The sequence below is a fragment of the Drosophila kikkawai genome, chromosome 2L (genome assembly GCF_030179895.1).
Source record: "Drosophila kikkawai strain 14028-0561.14 chromosome 2L, DkikHiC1v2, whole genome shotgun sequence".
In the NCBI taxonomy this organism is placed as follows: Eukaryota; Metazoa; Arthropoda; class Insecta; order Diptera; family Drosophilidae; genus Drosophila; species Drosophila kikkawai.
The window spans coordinates 8,067,102-8,083,278 of NC_091728.1; the positions used below are offsets into that span (position 1 = coordinate 8,067,102).

Here is a 16,177-nt window from a genome sequence, read left to right on the forward strand (position 1 = left end):
AATCCTAGGTAGAATGAGCATCTCCCCATTACCTCTTTCTCCCCGTCTCTGTCACACTCCCTGAGCCATATCATCGCCGCATCATGATGTAAAAACTTTCCGGGTTTCCCCGCTTTAACCCGCAGAAAAACCTCTAACCCGAAAGCACTAGGACCCTCGATTTTCCACGCCCCCCCCTCGGAGTCTGGGGCCTTTAACAGAATTTTTGTTTACAAACTTTTGCTTGTTTGTATATTCTATCCGGAAGGGTGGGGGGGGGGGAGTAGAGAAGGGGACTAAAGGCAAAGGACCTCAAGCTCTGTCCACAAAGGACCTCTATCCCGCACCCCGACGCCGCTTGCCTTGGTTTTTTTCTGTGGCGACGCGACGCGCGTTAAAAGTTGCGAAAATTTCGTTGTTTTTTACTTTTGTATTTTTTTGCAGTGACGCTTAACAAGAAATTCCTGATGCGATTATGAGGCTCTTGTTAAGGTGAGCCAGGAAAATTTCAGGCACAACCAGATCGCATGACACAGACAGTGAAAATTCCTTTGTGGTCGCTGCGGTTTGTCGAAAATTAAAAAAAAGACAATCCTGATTGCAAACGGGAGAGATTTTCTTTTTGATTAAGAATATGTTGAAAAGTTAATGCATATTGATTTAAAAGTAGCTAAAAATTACTTAAAAATTGTTTTAAGCTTGCTTCCAGCAGATGAAAAATACATATACAAGCATCAATTAGTTTTATCAGTTACGCGTAAAATCACCCATCGAAAATGTATCGAATTCCGAGAGGGAAAGCTCTCACAAAACCCCTTGGGTGCCCAATAAACTCCTTCAGAAATGGCAAAGGACAACCACAGGGGAAAATGCACTCAAAAGTCTAGGAGACATCCCACACACAGTACAGTCCCTTCGATGGGGGGGATTCCCCTACTTCCAGCTACCGACCACACAATGCAATAACGCCGACAGATTACAAAGTGCACATGTGGTAAGCCTCTGAAGTAGTAATAGCAGCGAAAGAGATGGCGGCAGGACAAGATGGTTTCTGAAAATCCTTGTAAAGTAACAACAGGAACAAAGCACTTGGAACCTTGCGGTGAAAACCTTGTGCGTTCACCAAAGGTTCTTTCTCATTGTCGCACTAAAATTGAACTAACTAAAACATAAACCAATGCCTTGATGCCCATGTACCGACTTTTACCCAATTTTTTTTTGAAAATGTAATGCAATGTGTTGTTTTCGTTGTTAAAAATTATTTAAAAACACCTTTATAAGCTTTATGAATTAAAGACTTGCTTTCTTATTATTATTTAATATATTTTTAACCTTTTGAAGAGTATTTCAGGGGCCGGCTTCCTTAGGCTTCTGTTATTTGGGTGGCATTCTGCCGAACTCCATTAAGTTGACGCGAAGAACTTTGGTTTTTGTGGTCGCCGGGTTCACTGGCTGCTTGTTGCTTCCCATGGCTGTTGCGTTGCTATTCAGCGTGTGTCCAAAATGTGTCGTTGTCTCTATGATGTAACTACTACCCTCAGGAGTAGCCTTTACTTGGGTAGGGAGAAAAGGTAGCAGTGCGAGCACTGCTCTTCCCATATGCATGTCCATGAATAAGGACTGAAACACGCACACACACAGAGAGAGAGGAGAATATCCACCCTCCTAAGAGACTTCAATGGACAACTTCAATGAACACACAAACTAAGCTCAGGAGTCTGGGGTTTCATTCACGTGACCGACCGACCGGTGACATCTACACATCTCCATCTTAGTGATAGACTTCTACTACTTACTTTTTGTATTAATGCCTTAATTTTTTCTATATAAAATTGATTTTTTTACCACCAATTTTTTCTATAATTAATAATTTTCTACGAGAAAAAAAAAACAAGAAGCAGCAAATCACCGACTCCAGTGACTTTTTAAAATGCGACAAAAAGGAAGTGAGTTGCAAAAGAGACCTACAGACCTTTTCGACTTCCTCCCAATCTATCCATTTCAATAAGCTGATGCCGCTGCAGGAAAAATGGTAGCACAAGAGAGAAGGCCTTTTAAAAAAAATATATCAAGGCACTCCATGTGGGCCGAACAAAAAGAGGATGAATGTCCTTCAGGGCCGGCAAGGGAAACAGGATGAGCCAGGGGATGCAAAAGGATGAACCCGCCGCCCCCACATACTACATGCACAAAACAGATAAATGCTAGCAAGATTTTAACAAAACCAACGGAAAGGGCAGTGAATTGAGCCCAGACATTTCCTGCCCCATGCAGCAAAGAAAAGAAGTAAGGTTTTGGAAAAAAAATATATGTATATGTAAGACTATAGAATATCGGGTATTTAAAATGTATCTTAACAATTTTAATTTAATTAAACTTTATAAAGTATAAAAGTAAAAAAAAGTATTAAGTGTCACCACCATAGAATACCCAGTAAGCTTTGTTTTCGATAAAGATGGCATACTTTTCGGCGGCGCAGTATTTTTATCATAAAAAAAGCAACCCATTTAACTTTTTAGCTAGATTTTTGCAGTCAAAGTTCGCTTTGATATAATAAAAAATAATTTCAGAAAATATACAAAATATTAGGTATATTTTATGGCACAATATACCTTTTTCTTTCGAAAAGTCCAAGGTATCTTAAGGAAGCAACAAAACGACATGTAAAATTATGCGCCAGTAGGACGCAAAAGTTTATGGGGCGACCCCCAACGAAGTCCAAGGAAGCAAAGAATCACGGACAGGACCAAGTGCATTCATTGTCCCTCAAACTCACACACAGACAGAAACGGGAGAAAAAATGCAGAGGGAGAAAAGGCGACCGACGGAGACTGAGGAGGGGAAGCACGCAAATATGCCAAAGCTTGCTGAGACAACAAACAGGAAGTACGCATTTCCTGCACTCGAGAAACGAAGAAGGAAAAAAAAGTAAAACAACATTCCATGGTATAGGAATCAGAAGAGGAACCTGGGGAAAAGGGAATCTCAGACGAGACACAGTAGAAATGTCGCGACTACGACGACGACGACAACTTTTTGACACAAAAGTGCCTGGAAAACAGTTTTTCTTTAGTTTCTTCACCAGCCAGTCGCCCTTTGCCGTGAAATTAATTGAAACCGACTAGACCTCTGAGAGGGCGAAGTGAATAGATGGAGGAGATGCAGACTTGATCTTGACACTGTCCCACGGCAATGTCCCTGAACTTGCCAAATGCGATAGCCATCATGCTCCTGCCCTTCTTCTCACTCGGCAACAACACCCTATAAAAACTTTACTCAACGGTGGATTTTACTAACAAAACTTGAGTCAAATTTGCTTGCATAAGAGAAAATTATTAAATATAAGAATGAGGAATTAGCGATTCAAATCATTTCTACAAATATTTTGAAAACATTTTAAAGCCAAACATAAAGTCCAAAGGTCCCTTTAAATATTTTCCCATTGTAGTTTTTATTTTATTTAATATTTTACAATTGGAAAATGTATTGAATTTAATGTAGAACTTAAGACTTATAAATTAAAGTAAACCCTAAATTTGGGGAAATATAATTCAAATATGTAAACTTAAAATTAAACCACTGTTGCATATTTGTCCATTCAGCATTCCTGGGCACCTTGCCCACCAAATGAGTTTCGTGTCACAAGTTGACCCGGCCGAGATTAAGTGGGCGTTTAATTTGCCAAGTCTCACCCACAGCTCCAGCTCCTCCTCATCCGTACACCCCCCCTCGTCTTACACCCACGTCTATGAAAATACTGCGTTAATGTAATCCACGCTCCTGGCATTTCCGTATGCTTCCGTTTGCTTTTTCCACATTTTTTGCCTATTTTTTGGGAGTTTTTTTTTTTTTTGTGAACGACTGGCTTTGTCCTTGGCAGTTGCCTCGTAACTTTGCCACTTGGATGATCTCTCTTTCCCCTGCCTTTATGCTCTCTCTCTCTCCTTGCTATTTTAGCTTAATCAACAAAGTAAATAAAATGTCCTGCCTTCTGACCCTTGGTGGGAGAGGTCATTTTCTACGATTTTTTTATGAAGTCGTAGAGCTTAATAAGTCCCATATAAATATGTATTTTTACGTATAAATTTGAGATTACTTTTTGTGCATAAATATGGCTTAACAAAGTAAAACCAATTGAGTCGGCATATTTAAGAATATTTAAGAGGAGAAAATAAATTAAAATATAAGCTAAATATGATCAAATTAAATATTTAACTATTTTTTATTATTATTATTTTACTACCTAACAACCTCATGCTAATTAAAATCATAAAAAAAAAATCAAAACTAAATCATGCGAATTCACTTTGATGTCAAATAACAATGTGCTTCATATGAAGAGGAAAATAAGGAGCTAAGGCAAAATCAAACTGAGAATTGAATGCCAGGCTGCTTCCTTTTTGCTCCTTTTTCATTTCCCTTACAGCAAAGAGTTGGTTGTCAACACAGCCCCACGTAATTATAGAGTTGCGGGGCTCATACAACACCAAGTGAATAGGAACAGTAATAGGTAAATTAATAGTTTAGTTTTTTAAAATATTAAAAATTTTGAATGTTTACAAATACTTATAGAATGCTTGAAAATATTTGAGAAAATTAAACAAGTCTTTAAAAAAAATAGCAAATAACATATACTGAATAAATAATAATAGAACAGATAATTTTTAAGGTAATGGAAGTATGTTTACATTTAGCTTTCTAAAGACATTTTTAAAATATATTTAAAATACAAAAAAAAATATATATATTTTTATTAAAAATTCTAACATATAAAGCCTTTAAAATTGCTATTCTACATTGGAATCAGTTCTTAAATCATAAAAGAACATTTCTAGAGCCTAGAAATAAGTAATTACTCCTTAAAAAAATAAAATAAATATATATTAAAAAGTAAAATTTATATTATATGATAGAATAAATTTAAATATATAAAAACAACTATTACATTGACCACCATTCTAACCACACATGGCATTTAGTTTTTAATAATTTCTCTGGAAAATTCCGATTGCACATGTGGGACTTTATATTGGCAGGCACTGTGGAAATGGAAAGCAATTAAAATGCTGCACTGGCTCTGATTATGCCAACGACAACGATGTTGTTGCTGTTGTTGTTGTTGTTATTATTATTGTTGTTACTGCTGTTGGGTAGTGTGTCGGTCTGAATAGATTGGTATGTGTCAACTAAGTGCAGTTAATTAGTGCGAAAATCACTTCAGTTGGCTTGGGATATTTTTTTCCCTTCCTCTCTCCGATTTCTTTTAAGCTTTTTTTATGTTTGTGTGTGGGTGGGCGTGTTTGCCAGGTTTTTCCTTGGCGAATTTTCACGTTAATTGCTCTGCGTTCTGCAATCAGCCAGAAAACAGAAGCAGAAGCTATAGGAAAAGCTGGAAAGCGAGCTAAGCCACTCAGGGATTTACCCAATTTGTTGTCGCCGCCCACCCCAATTCTGTAATTTACTAGAGCTTGTTTTTCCCCCAACTCATTTCGGGGGTTTTTATTCGTTTCAATTTAAACGATTATTTATGTGGAAAGGATAAAAAAAACAAGAAAGGAAGCTAACTTCGGCACGCCGAAGTTTGTATACCCTTGCAGATATTATTTCATTAAATTTTACCTATACTTATTGTTTAGAGTTTGACAGTTACAGTTTTACATTCCCAGTTTTACATTTTCTCTACATCTACCGATCGGTTTATATGGCAGCTATATGATATAGTTGTCCGATTTTCATAAAATTTATACCAAAATTCTGAACTAATAAAATAAGCTTATATCTCAGAGTAGATAAAAATAGGTTGAAAAACAACGAAGTTATAATGTTTTTTCTATTAATTTCCCGATCGTTCCTATGGCAGCTATATGATATAGCTGTCCGATTTTCATGAAATTTTTACCGAAATTCTGAAATAATATAAAATGGCCATATCTAAAAAATGGTGCAAAAATGTTAAAAAACAGCCAAGTTATAATTTTTTTCTAAAAATTTATCGATCATTTGTATGGGAGCTATATGATATAGTCGTCCGATCCGGCCCGTTCCGACATATACAGCAGTGAGATTATATAGAAGACTATATGCAAAGTTTTATTCAGATAGCTTTAAAACTGAGAGACTAGTTTGCGTAGAAACGGACAGACGGACAGACGGACGGACAGACGGACAGACGGACGGACAGACGGACAGACGGACATGGCTAGATCGACTCGGCTGTTGATGCTGATCAAGAATATATACACTTTATAGGGTCGGAAAGGTCTCCTTCACTGCGTTGCAAACTTCTGACTGAAATTATAATACCCTGCAAGGGTATAAAAAGAAAAGAAAATTCCTCAAAGTAAAAAAAATCGCTGAAATTTGAAAATAAATGCTTTACTAATTATTTGAGAATATTTTATTTTATAAAACATGTTATACAAAGTATAATATTAAGTCTATTGGATTATAAATTTTATAAAATGTATTTTATTTATATTTAAACATATTCAAAATCATAAAAAATAGACTCTAAAAGCGATATTTTTGTGCTTTTCGACACTGGTTATTAAAGCCGAGTTAAATTATTTTTTTTAAATACATTTGACGTTTTTAAATTATCAATTTAAAATGCTTAGTACAATCACTGTTTACAAATTGAATTATTTTAAGCGGATGATCCCGTCTTAAATCTAAGATCAGCTATTAAAGCAACGTGATCTGAAGGAATGACTACCGAGGGTATGGCACTATTGACCTTTAACTGTTCCTCCGTTGGCAATGGTACGTATTGCATTACCTCAAATCGATCCTTTTGATAGAATATATAGTCCAAGCATGCCGCAAACAGGGTGGTAAAGTTTGTAAACTCGGGAGTACCACAAGCTGAAGCCATTTCAAAGGGCTGAGTGAGTTCCACATTCGAAACTGCTTGCTCGGCATTACTACGCCAATCCACAAAATCTTTATCCACAAATTGTTCAGTCATCAATTTGTATATACCACATTCCGGGACGCTATTAAAATCTCCACAAAATATCAGTCCAATATCTTGGGGGTTTGAGATTTTTAAATCCTTTACAGCTTCCTTGAGCAGATGCTCAACATAAGTGATGGAAAAAGCCATTTGCAAGAGGCGTATATGATCGGCATCGGGGTGAAAGTATAAATGGGTGTTGGCCACAAGTATATATCGGTTGGTATCCTTAATTTTCAGCAAACATGTTTGCAAAGTCGTTGATCGATCACAAATACGTGATGCCAATTGTTCATTAATCTTGATTTTATTCCAAAGACTTTCAAAAATGGGTAGTTTAGGTATTTTAGAACCTAAATGCAACACTTGAGATTCCACAAGTTCAAATCGGGATTTACGAACGAAAATTGCAACGCCCTCCGCACACGTGCCCTTTGGGGCCATGATACCATGATAATTGAGCGAAGGTCCACCCAGTATTTCCTTAAAGTCAATATCAAATATCTTTTGATCAACCTCTTGCAGACAGATGAGATCAGCCTTATAGCCAACTATTTCTTTGATAAATAATTGTTTTCTGTAGTCAATTTCCAGATACTTTGGCGGGCAATAAGGGAATAACGTTTTTCGGGAGTAGTCACTATCCGCATAATAGTCAGCCAATAGATTGTAGGTTACCACTCGAAGTTCATTCGAAGCTATCAAATAATCAGGCGTGTGGCGATGCCGACCTTCAAAGGGAAACAATTCTGGGGCAGCTTGAACGGTAGTTTTAGAAATTTCCTCCACCACAGGACCTTTAGCTCCTTTTCCATTTCCTGGAGTAACTACAAATTTTAAGTAGTATCCAATATCTTCAGCCGTTGGAATATAGTGAAAACCTTCGCCGCAGGCTTCCCATTCGGTAGTTTGGGATTGTTTGGCTTTAAACCAGGTTCCATTGCTGTGCTCACGTTCGGCAAATTGAAGTTCACAAGCCGTTGGATAAACCACAAATCCAGCCAGCATGCATTTCGGTAGTTTAAGGCTTAAAATCCAGGGTGGATTGAAAACCATATCGAAAGTGGCATCGACCACTCGCAGCTTTATTCCGCTGATATTTTTATCAAGTAGTTCGGTAAATGTTAAGTTGTTAAAATTTAGGTCATGGTTTTCGCTATAAAGTTTAACATTTATCTCGGAAGATCCAACTACCACCGGCTCGTTGCTTTTGCCCTTCTTTTTTTGTTTCTTTTCCATCTGCTTTTGGACATTGCCTTGAATTCGTGTCAAAATGCCTTCAATTTGCTCGTCCATTTGTCGATTGAAATTAAATTCTCGATCTATCTTCAGGGTTTCGTTTACATAGCGGAACACTATGTTTAGTTCTTTGCTTTCAGCAGCATTGCGCATGTATACTTTATCCATATCGATACTTTAAAAAAATGACAAAGATAGAAATGAGTTTTCGAATCAAAAACGTAATTTTTAATATGTAACTTAGACTAAATTGTTTAACCAGAATGAAAAAAACAAATGTAGGTGTAATACCGTGTGTTTTGAAAGTGTGTATAGGCTTATTAATTTATAGATTTATTATTTGTTTTGAGAATTTAGTCTGAATTCAAAAAACTAAAAATAAGGAAAATTTAAAATATGGAAAAAATTTAATATATATACAAACAAAATTAACTAAGTATTTTATTAATAATATTTTACATACTTTTAATTAATTATTCAATAAACAAATTTATAATAAAGAACTTTATAACCAAAAAATAAATAAAATAAGTTATTTTATATAAAACAGCCTAAAGAACTTTATAACCAAAAAATAAATAAAATTAATTATTAATATTAAAATATTAAAAATAAAAATATTATAAATTTCCTTAATTTCATTCTTGCAAAAAAAAAAAAAAAAAACAAAAAAAAACACGGTATGACCTACTTTAAATTATAAATTTCTTCATTCCCAAATTGAAACATACTTTGACATTTTTTTAAGTGCACGTATCTGATTGGAGCTCCAGCGATTTGTTGTTGTTTTTGTTTTGTGAGACACCTGAAAAGCAAAACAGAGATCAGCTGTTGGTTGAAACGCCGCGTGGGGGAAGCACTCACAAAGCCGGCCGACGAGACAGCCCGAAAGCCCGCACAGGCGAGTCTCTGTTGGATTTGAGTGTACAATTTCGTCGTCAATTTGTTGGTAGTCATTCAAAGTGCGAACGCAACGCGATAGAAACGAAAATATTAGCACAAAAGCAGCCTGTGACGCGAAAAACTTGCACGAAAGAAGAAGAATTTAAGTAGTGGTGACAAGAGTCAGCTGTCAACCGGCCCGATCGTCGACAATCGAAACACTATCGGCAGAGGGCGCCAGGCAAACAACTATCGATAACATGTGGGCGGCGATAATAAACACTTTTAAATATTTTATATAAATTAAAAATTAATGCATAAAAAAGCAAACAAATATTGAGGCCAACACACGACAACATTGAACATAGACATAGAGTAATATTTACATTTTATAAAAAAAAAAAATATAAAAAATAAATATAAACATATTTTTAAGAAATATTAATATCTTAAACCTAAAAACAAAACCTTATTTAGCTGATTTAGCTAAAAACATTTCCAATTTTAAATTTAACTTTGGTAAGTTCAATCCACACATATACAAAAAAAGAACTCCTATTTCACTTAAGATGAAACTATTTTTTGGAGCAAGCATCATAAGCATTAAGTTAAATGTTACGATCCAAATGAGACATGTTCTATATACGCAAGAAACTTCTGGGCAAGGTGGGAAAAAGGCCAACTAAGACGATGGCCATAAAAATGCGGACCAGAAGCCAGATCATATGGATAGGGTGCTGCCTTTTGGCTAAGGGAGAAAGGAGGATGAAACACGAGGCTAGGTGCATAAAAAGCTGAAACAAGCCAAGAGCTGACTTAGCCAGGGCCAAAAAGGAATTGGCTTTGGCCCCGAAACAGAGTCAACAACTGTGCGCCACACACAAGAAGAGTTTGCCAAGAAAAAAGGATTGCAATACGAAGAAAATCGAAAAACGAAAAACTAGAATCCAAAAAGGACAAAAAAAAATTGCATAAAACTCTATAAAGGACACGGAGGACCGAAGAGAACAACAACATGATGGGGCCGGCAAACGAAACCAATTGAAGAAATGTTGCTGACACCAAAAACGAAACTGCAGGGAAACGCCGATGATGAGGATGGGGATGAGCCTGGGAATGAGGCTAAGCTCGAGGATGCCAACGGATGCAGAAGATGTCCTGAGGGGCAGCAAACGTAGCGGAGCGGTAAGGACAACAACGAAATTAGTTAGCACTTGAGAGGGAAAGCTGCTTTGGCTTCGGTCCAGGACTCGTTGTTGGATTACAACACCTGCGGGTAAAGGCTCCGGCTGCTATTGCATCTTTATTAAACTGAACTAGAGATGGCCAGGAGGTTGAGGGTAACGTAAAACAAGGTATTTCGAAAAAGATTTTTATAGAAGAAATTTAGGTATAAAATACATTTAACATTAAGTGGATAGGATAGGATAGAGTTTTAATTCAATTTCTCTTGAAAGTAGACAACTAAATGAATAAAGAAATATAGAAAATACTAACTTTATAAACTTCCAATAACTAATATTTTATATAAATTTACAATTACAGTCATTCCAAGATTCACCTATGAAATCCCGTAACATTTCGACCATCACTGATAACAATATAGTGCAGCCAAGATCTGAGAGTCTGAGAACAATTAAATAGCTTCGAGCACTCGGAACTCAATTGCAGCATTTCAATAACTGCTGAGAACACTTAAGAGGCTCGAAAGCCGGTCAGGTCAGTCAGCCAGGAAGGCAGACAGGCAGGCATGCAGTCGGAGGCCCAAACAACCCACAGAAGGTACCACACTCCGCTATTCTCTCCATCATAGACTTGGTACTACAATCTCCGCTTGGTGTCCCCGAAAAAAACACTTGAGCTACTTTCTTGCACTCACCTTTTCACTTGCTGCAGAAATTTAAAATATTTTCCACTTATAGATTTGTAAACGAAAGCACAGCACTGGGCTTTCTTATACGTGAATATAATTTTTTTGTAGGGTTTTCTTTTTGTTTATGGAAGGGATGGAACGAGACGCGGTACTGCCGAAAAGTTAACACATTGAGAATTTCGCCACCTAAAAGCCGAAAATTGTTGAACTTTTTTAAAATAATATGTACGCTACACAGTCTGATTTGGAAACGATACAACTAGATTAAAAATAATTTCAAATATTCATCCCTTTGACACTCTGTGAAATACGAAGCAGAGCAAACTGCGATCAAAATTTTTTCGAAAATTTTATTTTGGCATTTATAAATTAAATTAATTAATTAGAACCTCATTTTTCCCATCTATAAGCTTTTGCAAATAATAAATAAAGTTGTACCAACCAAACTTGAGTCATCTCCCACGCAATTTTCGTTGTTCAAGAAACCCTACCTTTGACATTAAAACTAAATGAATCAACCAATTTAAAAGTTCTGCCAAGAGAGTCATTTGCTAAAATTGCCAAAATAAAAAAGAATAAAAAAAACTCAGTGCTCGAGGGAAAGAAAACCTAGAAGAAAATTCAATGAGACTGAAAATTATCTGGCTCGATGCCAAATGAAGGCGTGCACAAGAAGAACAAAACAAAACTCACGTTTCTAATCAATTAAAAAATACAACAACCGAGGAGAAAGGAGAGAAATCAGAAATAGGGACGATTTTCGGCAATAAATAAATTACGGCAGGCAGTTGAAGCGATTAAATAGAATGGGTAAGCCGGGAGGGAATCGAAATTCAAAGAGAGTCGGGGGTGGTGTTGTCGGTAAGAAAGTAGAAAACTTCACTACGTCTGCTGCAATTTTAATTACGACTGTGATAAGAGCAAGACAAGACCAATGGAAAGGCTCAAGGAAAGTCAGTTTGGATGTTAAACGAGTGGGTTTGGACTGTGAGATACCCTATCATCAGCTTCATGACTATTTTATTAAATGATTTTTAAATTCAAAACTATTTTTATAAATGATTAGTTGCAAAATGTATTGTTTGAATTAGCTGTAGTTGTTGATTTACAAACAAACAATTAAAAAAAATTTTATAATTATATAGCGTTACTTTTTGCACGCCAGGGGCGTGCTTGGTTTCATTAAACGGTGGTCTAAGGAATTCAATGACCCCTATGTCACAAAAACGTTATATACTTCACTTGTTCGTCCTATCTTAGAATATGGATCCTGCGTTTGGAGCCCTCAGTATGGCGTCCATAGTAAACGCATAGAATCGGTTCAAAAGAACTTCTTACTTTTCGCTTTACGCGGTTTAAACTGGGATGCAAACCAGAGGTTACCGTCTTATTCTAGTAGACTCTTACTAATTAACTTACCCCCCTTATCTGATCGTAGAACCATGCTAGGTATTACATTCATATACAACTTAATCCGTGGTGACGTGGAAAGTACTGACTTGCTCGGTCAGCTAAATTTTCACGTACCAATAAGAAACACTAGATCCTTTTTACCATTAGTTTTGCCCCACTGTAGAACATCCTTTGAACTGCATGAACCCTTTAGAGTCCTCTGTGCAAATTATAACGATTTGTACACAATAATATCTAACGTTGATAGCCTCCCAAAACTAAAAACTTCAATCTTAACCTACTTACGCATGCAAGCAACCAATCCGGCAGTACGCCAGTAGTAGTCTCCCCGCATCCTTTTTTTTTTTTTTTTTTTTAAGTCCTTCGCGTTTTACTAATTACTAACAGAACAAGCACGTGCTTGGTGTCGCAAGTTCCACTTGATATGTACTGTACATAGTGCAGCAACGTCTTGCAATGAACACCAAATAATTCTCAAGTACGAATTTAGAGACAAACTTCAATAGTAAAACCTCAAGTATTGAGCCGAAATCTGTCAGCAAGTTAGGTTTGTTGGCTAAGTTAAAAATATTTTCTAATCTCAACCCATTGAGATCACTAAATTCTATCAAAAACAGTACAACTCATTAATTTCCAAAACTAATGGGTATAGTGACGGCGAAAGGCAGCAGCTCCGACTAATCCTTTTGGCAAGGACTTTGACAGTTGTCTTAGTTGCACAACAACACCAACAAACAACAAAAAACAATAACATCTTCATCAGCATTATAATCATCATCATTTTGCAGCATTCTTGAGATGAAGAAGCACCATAAACAAAAGCAAACGAAATAACAACAAACATTATCGCACATCATTATCGTTGTCATTCAGGGAGCGTTCCAGCTTAAAAACACCCCGCAACCCCCCAACCTCACACCGCCTGCTGTCGCCTATGTATTTGCTTTATTTTTGTGTTTAGTTAGTTTTTATGAGCGTCATTATTTTCGCTTGCCATGGCGCTAAGCATCTTAAGTGGCTCCATCCTCCGTTCCCACCGATTTTCTCCACATTTTCCCCTTACTTATTTTTTGGTCGAGAATTTTCCACTGCGTGTATATGTATGTGTGTGTGTTTGCATAGGCGCAAAATGTCTTCGTCAACTTTTGACGATTTTATAATTTAACTTTTGCCGGAAGCCACCTCCACCTCCAACTCCGCCACGCCATCTTTCTTGTTTTTCCTCTTGCTAGTTTTGAAAACAACTTAATAATAAGTGAGTGTTGAGTGTTCAGGATGGTGGGGAGAGGAGAATAAGTTGACTTTGGCTTGAATAAAGTGGTTTTTGTCGAGTCCTTTTCCAGGCTAGGCAATTATTTTACAAGGGATCCCATGCTGCGCTGCATTTAGAAAGTTTTTCTGCGCTAAAATAATTGTCAAGGATATAAAAATGACAAAACAAGGAAAGAGATTTGGAATGATTGTTGTTTTCAGTGCCATTATAGGAAACTGATAAATAAGTAGGTAAGTAAATTAAGGATTAAGATTTTTTTTTAAGAATAAAAATATTTTTCATTATTTATTTAAAAAGAAACGATTTAAAATCGATAACTATCAATATTTTTCTTTTTTTTTCCAACTCTTTTACTAAAAATCTTTTGTTTTTTTTTATATATATAATTAGAATTGTTAAATTTTATAAGCAATAGTATTTTTAAATGGCTCAGTGGTTAAAGGACTAAAAATTCTTTAGAAAAATTTTCAAATAAAATGCAAATCCAAACCAAAACTTAAAAAAATATTAAATAAATTGTTCACCAATTTTTTTAATCTTAGATATAAATATTTGAAATACATTTTTTGACTTAAGGAAAAACTTAATCAGCATCATAAAACCAACTTTTAAAGCAAACTCACTTGGAATATTGTTTTTTCACAAATTTTGTTTTTCCTAAAGTGAAATCTCCCATTTAAATAGCAGCCTAACCCAATGGCATTTGCCTTAGCTATTTCTGTATGCTTTCAGCGAATTCTTAATTTAAATGAATATATTTAATTAGGTTGAAGTGAAACCTTTGGCACAGGAAAGATTTCCCATAGGCTCAAGTTTACTCACCTGTTAACTCAACCTAAGGCTCAAAAACGGATTTACAAACTCCCAAAAATAAATGTGCATCTAAAAAGTGTTAAAAATGTAGGCAAACTTCTAACAACTAAAAGAAATAAGCTTCATATCAATGAATTCTTCATTTGTTTCCAAAGCATAATCATCAATTTAAATTTGTTTTGTCAGAGTTGCTGCTGCTGCTTTTGGTAAATAACAAACAAGTGTCTTTGAACACAAGTGAAACATATGTTAAAAGCTGGAGGAAAAGAATTCGAAAAGCGTAAACAAGAAGCTTTACATGCTCGACATGCGTTCAAGAATAAGAGCAACTAAGACACACACACAGTAACAACAACAAAAAACGAGAAAATCATACTAAAAACAATAACAAATTCACAAGAACCCCGCAGAAGAAACTCCATCTAAAAAATGTCGCTAACAAGCGCAAAGGGAGAAAAATCTTTAAGCTTCTTTTTTTTGTTTTTTCCATCGTTGCAATTTATATGCTCCTTTAGAGAAGACCAAGTTTCTCATCCTCCTTCTTCTTGTTACCATAATAATGAAATATCTATAAATTGTCAGCCAGTTCTATCGTTTCCCATCGACATACCCTCGAGAGGACCATAAATAATATTATTATTATGGCTCCAGGAGGCAACTTGTATTTGTCAAAGCAAACAAAACTGCTGCTGCTGTGGTACGAGTCCTTACCACAAGAACCCTTACTTTCCCCCTCTGATACAGACCCCTTCCTTCCTTCCTTGTTAACGGCATTATTATTGGCAGCCATTATTCATGCAACAAGTGATGCTCAATGGCGGAGCCCAGCAACTTCCGTCTAATTACGGCTAATTGAATGGCTCCAAGTTCCGGGATTTGTCAATTGATTTGTTGGGGGATTTCCATATATTAAGGGGGAATATATATAGGGGAGATACTATATAACCAAAATGAATGTGCAAAATTCGAAGGGAGTTCTAAAATAGAACTGGAATTGCTATTAAATAAAAGTTTCAAGCTAATTTTAAAGGAAATTGAAATTGAAAAATGATTTTTTTGTTTAATTTGCTTTCTAAATTTTTACATATTTTTAAAATGAGACAAAATTAAAATATTTCCACAATTCTTAACTACAAATTTGACCTTTATTGTAACTTGTTTTTTTATGTCATCAATAAAATATTGAAATACAACAACTCCCCAGCGAAAAAAAAAAACTATTTAATAAAGAGCTATCAATAAAACATAATAAAAAACTTGTTAAATTAATCTGCGTCTCTCTTGGGGGGAGAAAAAACTGATATGCAAATAATAGCATTTTAATCAATTATAATACCAACGGAAAAAAAAAGTATAAACAATGTTGAGGACAAGGAAACCTTTATTGACACATCGACAGCAAATAAAAACCACAGCATTCACAACAACAACAACAACAATAAATAGGCAAAAAACCGATAACCCAAGCAACAAAGATTTATTGCATATATAGAAGCACATAAACTTATATACATATATATTCACTGATTTATAGAGCCGAGTAAAAACCCATGTGGTTTATAATGAGACAACACACACAGTTAAATGAGGTTAGAGTTGAGTACGTTTGGCAATAAATAAATCGAAATTCGACCAAAACGAGAGGTAAACAACAGTGTAGCAACAGAAACAACTTAAAGGCTTAAAACTAGGGATACTCCGTACTCACATAAGACTCATATGGTATATAGGACACACACAGATTTTTGTT

At 35.7% G+C, this 16,177-nt stretch overlaps 2 protein-coding genes across 7 annotated transcripts in view; both read right to left on the reverse strand.

Moving 5' to 3' along the window:
* The window catches only part of bru1 (bruno 1), a 111,343-nt gene extending 100,268 nt beyond the window's left edge, over positions 1-11,075 (reverse strand). For all 5 annotated transcript variants that reach the window (XM_017168798.3, XM_070283182.1, XM_070283183.1 and 2 more), the window contains exon 1: positions 10,935-11,075. The gene's annotated coding sequence lies outside the window, so the exon portion shown is untranslated. The remainder of the gene's footprint in view (positions 1-10,934) is intronic.
* LOC108076099 (2',5'-phosphodiesterase 12) lies at positions 6,476-11,069 on the reverse strand. Of its 2 annotated transcripts, none has more exons than XM_070283186.1 (3): positions 10,935-11,069; positions 8,905-8,978; positions 6,476-8,348 (listed from the first exon to the last, which is right to left on the reverse strand). In XM_070283186.1, the coding sequence occupies exons 2-3, from the start codon at positions 8,910-8,912 to the stop codon at positions 6,626-6,628; spliced, it is 1,731 nt and encodes a 576-aa protein (XP_070139287.1). In that variant the 5' UTR covers positions 8,913-8,978; positions 10,935-11,069; the 3' UTR covers positions 6,476-6,625. The 2 variants fall into 2 exon arrangements, with proteins under 2 accessions (XP_070139287.1, XP_017024315.1); XM_017168826.3 differs by lacking the exon at positions 10,935-11,069 and adding an exon at positions 9,038-9,220.
* Positions 11,076-16,177: the final 5,102 nt, after the last annotated feature.

Bases quoted from the DNA above. Each gene is read 5' to 3' on its own strand.
- LOC108076099 (XM_017168826.3), bottom strand. From the start codon at position 9,130: ATGACTACCAACAAATTGACGACGAAATTGTACACTCAAATCCAACAG. The intron at 8,979-9,037 runs GTGAGTGCTTCC...TTTGCTTTTCAG, and splicing joins CTGTCTCGTCGGCCGGCTTT to GTGTCTCACAAAACAAAAAC. The intron at 8,349-8,904 runs GTATGTTTCAAT...ATTTTTTTAAAG, and splicing joins GCACTTAAAAAAATGTCAAA to TATCGATATGGATAAAGTAT.